A 7,560-nucleotide genomic window follows, 5' to 3' on the forward strand; every position below is an offset into this window, starting at 1 on the left:
GGGGCCAGCTCCTAGCAAGCGGTGGAGCAACGGAGCACAAAATCAGGACTTTTAAGTCTCTTCCACTGAGGGACATCGCTCAAGAGGCTAAACCGGGGTGAAGCCCATGCGGGGTCAGCGTGGCCTCAGGTCCTGCAGGGTCACAGAAGGATCGGGGGTGTCTGAGTGTCCCAGAGCTTACAGGTATTAGAACAGGGAAGCCAGCTACAGAGACAGAGCGGAGGAGTGAGCTCCCAGCTCAGGGTTACCTTGAACCAGTCACAGGCTCGGTGAGCTCAGAGTGTGGACAGAGGCCAGGGAGATGGGAGTAATTGGGCCCAGTTCTTTGAGGGTGCACTGAGGAATGGGGCCCCAGGCTCTTGGCTCCTCTGGGCTGGAGACTGGGAGGCCACCATTTTCATTCCCATCCTCCGGAACTCTACGGAAAGCGCTCAGGGAACAAAAGCTTCCGAAAGCAAACCCGAGCAGATTACTCAGCCCGGTCCTTGGTAAGGGCGGTGCAATTCTGCCTGGGGCAAAGACACTTGAGAATCACTACAACAGGCCCCTCCCCCAGAAGATCAACAAGAAATCCAGCCAGGACCAAGTTCACCTACCAAGGAGTGCAGTTTCAATACCAAGGAGAGCAGCAAAATTCCAGGGGAGGAGAAAGCAAAGCTTGGAACTCATGGCTTTCTCCCCATGATTCTTTAGTCTTGGAGTTAATTTAATTTTTTTTCTTTTTCAATTTTTTTCCTCTTCTTCTGCTAAATTTTTTTAAACTTTAACACTTTTCTTTTTTAACGTTTTTTAACTAGTTTATCTAATATATATATTTTTATTTTTTATACTTTTTCTTTATTTGTTTCTTTCTTTAATTGTTTCTTTTCTTTGCTTTTTTTTTTTTTTTCTTTCTGAACCTCTTTTTATCCCCTTTCATCCCCCTCACGATTTGGGATCACTTCTGATTTGGTTAAAGCATATTTTCCTGGGGTTGTTGCCACCCTTTTAGTATTTTACTTGCTCCTTCATATACTCTTATCTGGGCAAAATGACAAGGCGGAAAATTTCACCACAAAAAAAAGAACAAGAGGCAGTACAGAAGGCTAGAGACCTAATCAATACAGACATTGGTAATATGTCAGATCTAGAGTTCAGAATGACGATTCTCAAGGTTCTAGCCGGGCTCGAAAAAGGCATGGAAGATATTAGAGAAATGCTCTTGGGAGATATAAAAGCCCTCCCTGGAGAAATAAAAGAACTAAAATCTAACCAAGTTGAAATCAAAAAGCTATTAATGAGGTGCAATAAAAAATGGAGGCTCTCACTGCTAGGATAAATGAGGCAGAAGAAAGAATTAGTGATATAGAAGACCAAATGACAGAGAATAAAGAAGCTAAGCAAAAGAGGGACAAACAGCTACTGGATCATGAGAGGAGAATTCGAGAGATAAGTGACACCATAAGACGAAACAACATTAGAATAATTGGGATTCCAGAAGAAGAAGAAAGAGAGAGGAGGGCATAAAGTAAACTGGAGAGAATTATTGGAGAGAATTTCCCCAATATGGCAAAGGGAACAAGCATCAAAATCCAGGAGGTGCAGAGAACCCCCCTCAAAATCAACAAGAATAGGTCCACACCCCATCACCTAATAGTAAAATTTACAAGTCTTAATGACAAAGAGAAAATCCTGAAAGCAGCCCGGGAAAAGAAGTCTGTAACATACAATGGTAAAAATATTAGATTGGCAGCTGACTTATCCACAGAGACCTGGCAGGCCAGAAAGAGCTGGCATGATATATTCAGAGCACTAAACGAGAAAAACATGCAGCCAAGAATACTATATCCAGCTAGGCTATCATTGAAAATAGAAGGAGAGATTAAAATCTTCCAGGACAAACAAAAACTGAAAGAATTTGCAAACAGAAAACCAGCTCTACAGGAAATATTGAAAGGGGTCCTCTAAGCAAAGAGAGAGCCTACAAGTGGTAGATCAGAAAGGAACAGAGACCATATACAGTAACAGTCACCTTACAGGCAATACAATGGCACTAAATTCATATCTCTCAATAGTTATCCTGAATGTTAATGGGCTAAATGCCCCAATCAGAAGACACAGGGTATCAGAATGGATAAAAAAACAAAAAAACCATCTATATGTTGGATGGGAGGTTGGGGTAACCAGGTGGTGGGTATTAGAGAGGGCATGAATTGCATGGAGCACTGGGTGTGGTGCAAAAACAATGAATACTGTTACAGTGAAAGGAAATAAAAAATTAAAAAAAAAAAAAGAGTCACATGCTCCATTGACTGAGCCAGCCAGGTGCCCCTAGAATAGAATATAGTTCTGATGGTGTTAAATACTCTGAAGAAAAATAAGCAGGTGAAGGGAACAGATAATAATGGGAGTGGGGGTGGGGGAGGAGGTTCTCTTTTTAAATAGTATAGTCTGGGAAGGCTTCTTTTAATCTGAATTTTGAGACAAGCCCCAAAGAAAGTAAAGTGGTTCTGTTTTGGCTCTTTCATATTTTAGGTGAGCTAAGAAACTAGGCAGTTGAGGGTAGGAAATTTTAACAAGCATAATTAGAGAACCACATTAAAATATTTGCATTAAGAAAGGCAAGAAGATTTTGGTTCAAAAGTATACCTGGAGATATACCATTGAAAAGTTTGACAGACTCAAGACTGATCTGAATCTGAATTGAAGATATGTCAGACCGCACAATTCTCTTACATGGATGTGATAAGAAGAAAGAGATTACCTGGGGGCAGAAAAAGCCAGTGTAGTACTTTGATAATCCTGAAAAATATGTCATTGGAACACAAATGACCTTTATTGCCATTAAGAAGAAGGTAGAAAGGACAGGTCTTATAACTTATCTCAAAGAAGAGCTAACATTAATTACTCTCCACTGCCTTTTTGTTAAAATATGGAAATCTCTCTTGTAATTTTTAAATTATGTGTCCCATATTTAAATTGATCTCATAGACAATGTTAGATTTCCTTAGTAATACCAAAGTTTTCAGTGAAGGCAGTTATTTCCATATGAAAACCTAGAAGGAATTAAAATATAAAAATGTATATATGTAGTTATTAAATATACCAGGGGTATTTACTTTATTGTCCCATAGCAGAATGAGACTAACCTGCATTTGAACTGTACACATTAGCCAGAATTTCTCATCTCGTGTTTCCTCAAAAAGTTAAAAATAGAACTACCGAACAATCCAGCATTGCGCTACTAGGTATTTACCCAAAGGGTACAAATATACAGATTCAAAAGGGCACATGCACCCCGATGTTCACAGGTTTTCTTCGTCTTAATCATGATTTGGTAGCAGAAGAACATCCTGAGTCCTCTATGTCATGGAAATAGTGTTCTCACACATCATGAACTACATCCTAGGATGGGTCTTTCCTGAAGAATTGTATCTTCAGCTTCATTGCCCTAATGTGTTCCAGACCAACAGTCAGAAGTTCTTTCAGAAGCTAGATGAAATTTCCTTCTCAGATGTTGCTTTTTAGGTGACAGTTGGAGGGGGTGAGTGTGAGGGTCAGTCAGTCATAGAGCAATTTTCAAGTATAATCCAATCTACATAGCCATTCAAAATCCAGAATTTATGTTTTTATATATAAACACACTGAAGAAAGGTCTAGAAATATACCCACCAAACTGAAGACACTGCTAAAGAGACAGACATATGGAAGTACAGAGATATGAGGATTTTCATTATTTTGTACTATTTTGTCTTTTACAATGAAAATTTATTCATTGTAAAATGTATTACTTGTGTAATTAAAAAAATATAGAGAAAGGAGACTATTATTCATCTCTATGTAGCGAAGCAAGCCTTGGTTATTGAAAATTCTGTGTATATAACAGACAAAAATAAAAAAATATCTTAAATATTTTATTTTGAAATATGAATATCTTTTTCAGACACTATGAAGACCTAGATATAGAAATCTCATTTATTTGGTTAATTATGGTCTATGTATACCCCCAGGGGGAAAAAAAAAATTCTGACTCAAAGTAAAAGAATAAGTGAAGAATCTTCCTTATCCATTCTTCACCAGTTCTAAGAAAGGTGAGTGGGCAGCACTAAATTTCACTGCAGTTGGAGTCTTTTCTAGAGAGTGGAAGATTTTTTTCCCTTTAGTTGAACTTCTGTTTCTCAGAGTCACAGATAATGCAGCAATAACTTATCAGAATCAGAGTATGTTCTACCAGCATTCATCATGAGATAGATAAGCCCTCAGCTACCCATAGAGAAGTTTACTTCCCTTTTCTCATCCTGCATCTACTTCACTGCTATTATGTATGGATCATTTAGTTAAGTCCTACCTTGTGTAACTTCTAAAGGGAAGAGGGCCCAGGGATATCATAGGGAGTCGAAATAAATGGGTTGTTAGAGTGGGCATTTTCTTTTGTTTTGGCTGACTAATATCTCAATCGTTTTTTATGGCTGGGAGAATCACAATATTACCAGACTTGGAGCTCATCTTTGCATAGTTGGATTTTTTTATTGCTCTGTATTAGCTCTTCCAGCCTGTCCTATAGCTACAGCACATGATGTATTCTTGGTTCCACCAAGCAGATACAGCTATGCCAGATTTGATTTAGGGACTAGGGATGCAAGGAGCAGAATGGGATTGGGGGCAGCAGTGTTGAAATATTGACATTAAAGATAGTAATGAAGCACATACGCAGTTATTGCAGGAAAGACAAGCTCCTAGCACAGAACTGGCAGTGGTTGAAAGTGTGACATCTGCTGGCCCATGGCAGCAGGATGGCTCTTGTGATGGTGATTTTTCATCTGACCAGTTCTGCAGAATAATTTGCACATTGGTCTTTGGAGCTGAGCCTCAACTCTAGTTTTTCAGCTTTGATTGATTCTGTGAAATTCCTGATATCCCATCAACAATTTTTTCCATTGCCATGCTTAATCAGCCAGAGTCAACTTCTATTGTATACAAGTAAGAACCCTGTTATAATTACATAAGAGTAGTACCTACTACCTCTGGTAGGTGCGGTCCCAGTAATTTGCCAAGGACAAGGAGAAACTAACTCTTTGGTATTGGAGGTTGTTGTGAATTTTCCTCCAGTGGTCTAGGAAGCTTTTTCATTTAGCATATTCTATTACAGAAAATATCCCAATGCCAAAATAACTTGGAGGAAGACTTTAAGATATCTATTTTTACGTGGAAAACCAAATCAGTTCTGGTCTGGGTTGGACATTATCAGTGAAATTGTTAGCTTTTTTCCCAACATATAGTAGACAGCTTCAAAAACCACCCCTTCCCCAAAAAAGGAAATTTTGTGCTCTGGTCTAAAATATGAATATTTCCCAATAAAGGCAGATGATCAGGCCAAGTCAAAAATTTTGTGTTAAGTGCTGGCTGCCTGTAAGTATGTTATACTTTGACAGTCTGTTCCCTGATTTCTGATGCCTATTTTCTGTAACAGTAAATGTTCTTCTACTCAGAGCTTAGAAGGTGCTGAAACTCAGGTCTGGGTAAAGAATACTTAATAATTTGGCATATGTGAATGTGTGCATGCCTTTCTATGTATTCTCTTCAAAACAGGACTAAGAATTTCCAGTAAGAAGCAATTGTATCATATCCCATTTTCATTTGCTGCACACCCTGGACACTTTACCAATGCTCGGTAATAAAACACAAATAAAAAAACACTACTGTTTCAGTGACAGATACTAATTCCTTGATGTTATAAATGAAGCAATAGAATTTTTGTTAGTGCAATGAGTAGATGCTATGTTTCATTATAGAATAATTGTGAAGAAAAAAATAGTGATAACTTTGAATCAAAAAATAGTAGTAGGGTGAAAGCCAAGATACAAGTCTTAGCTTCATACAAATCAACTTGAATACATTTGCTCTCAGACTTCAAAAAAATGACCAAAATAGAGAAATGACACATTGATGAATGAAAACTGTACAGAACGTTCTATAAGAGACCTTTCAGACTATGGGTATTTGCTTTTGAGACAAGATGAGGTTTCTTTATGTGTAAAAAATCTCACTTTCATAAGAATAAGGAATCAAACACTCTGATATGCCCAGAAGATACTTTTCCCCCAGTGAGAGAAATTTGGTATTCGTGAGAGAATGATAAGAAAATTTATATCATTTCTCTGTATTTTTAGAAATTTCTTTTGATGGTGGAGATCTGCCATGTCAGGAGGACTTTCTTGAGAGCATCTTTCATATTTTTGTTCTGAAGGCTGTAAATCAAAGGATTAAAGAATGGGGTTGTCATGCAGTAAAACAGGGTCACAAATTTCTGTGTCCCAGGGTGGCTTCTGGAGCCTGGACTCACATACATCACCATGACTGAGACATAGAACAGGGAAACCACCAAGAAATGTGAGGCACATTTAGAAAAGGCTTTGTTCCTACCTGAGCCAGCTGGGAGCCGAAGGACAGGATGCAAAACTAAGGTGCAGGACCCTAGGATGTAGAGGAAGGTGATGAATATAATAAGAGAGCTTACAGTAGCACAAGTTAGAGTAGTTTTGGGAACTGGAGCATAGGAGAGAGCCAGTAGTGGTCCCAGATCACAGGAAAAATGGTCAACGATGTTAGGGCCACAGAAGGGCACCCAGGACTATAAGAATAGCAGGTATCAGTATGGATAGAAATCCACCTACCCAACAAGAAACCACTAATCGGGCACATAGATGGTAAGTCATGATGGTGGGGTAATGTAGAGGTAGACAGATAACAAGGAACCAATCAAAGGACATTGAAGACAGAAAGTAGCCCTCAGCAGCACACATGGAGAAGAAGAAGAAGTAGAACTGGAGCAGGCAGCCAGCATAGGAGATGCTCTTGGTCTGAGAGATGATGTTGGCCAACATTTTGGCCACATCAGAACTGACATAGCATATCTCCAGGAAAGAGAAGTTGGCCAGGAGGATGTACATGGGTGTATGGAGTTTCTGGCTTGAACACATGGCACAGATGATGGATGTGTTCCCCATGAGAGTCAGAATGTAGATGAGGGAGAAGATGACAAAGAGGAGGATCTGGATCTCCCTGTGGCATGGAAAGCCCAGGAGAATGAACTCAGTCACAGACCCAGAGATATTGTTGGCTTCTGAGATACTCATTCTCCTAAACTATGAAGGGAATGAGCAATAAGGATCATTATATTAGTCATTTTCTTTCTCTTTAAAAGTTATTTTTATTTCTTCTGACTCCTATATACTCCTTTAATGCACTTTTGTGAAAAGGCTCTATGTGGTTCTGAATTCATTGATTCCCTTCTCAGGATCTGGCTTAACCCAGTGAGATCAGGGTTCTTGGAGAACCTGGTATGCTCCTATAACCACCACCCCCACCTCAGTCTTCATTTTCACAGTATAAATTTTACTGGCATCATGTAACACTGAGTCCAAACTAGTTTTCTCCATTTGCATTTAAATTAATTGTTTTTTGATATGTAGTTTCTTAATATACCCACTAATATTTATATAGCTGGTTTCTTCTTGCTGAAAAGAAAATTTTGTATAGTATTTTGGAAAATTTTAAGAAAAATCAAAGTTTAAATATAAC

General features: G+C 38.7%; 1 protein-coding gene across 1 annotated transcript; it reads right to left on the bottom strand.

The window, feature by feature from the left end:
* Window positions 1-6,129: 6,129 nt before the first annotated feature.
* On the bottom strand, window positions 6,130-7,115 carry LOC116589944 (olfactory receptor 11G2-like). Its single transcript, XM_032341678.1, is given in 3 exon segments — window positions 6,130-6,177; window positions 6,179-6,610; window positions 6,612-7,115. Coding segments are annotated over 3 exon segments (984 nt in total).
* Between the last annotated feature and the right edge of the window lie 445 nt (window positions 7,116-7,560).

The sequence above is a fragment of the Mustela erminea genome, chromosome 5, assembly GCF_009829155.1.
Source record: "Mustela erminea isolate mMusErm1 chromosome 5, mMusErm1.Pri, whole genome shotgun sequence".
Classification (NCBI taxonomy): Eukaryota; Metazoa; Chordata; class Mammalia; order Carnivora; family Mustelidae; genus Mustela; species Mustela erminea.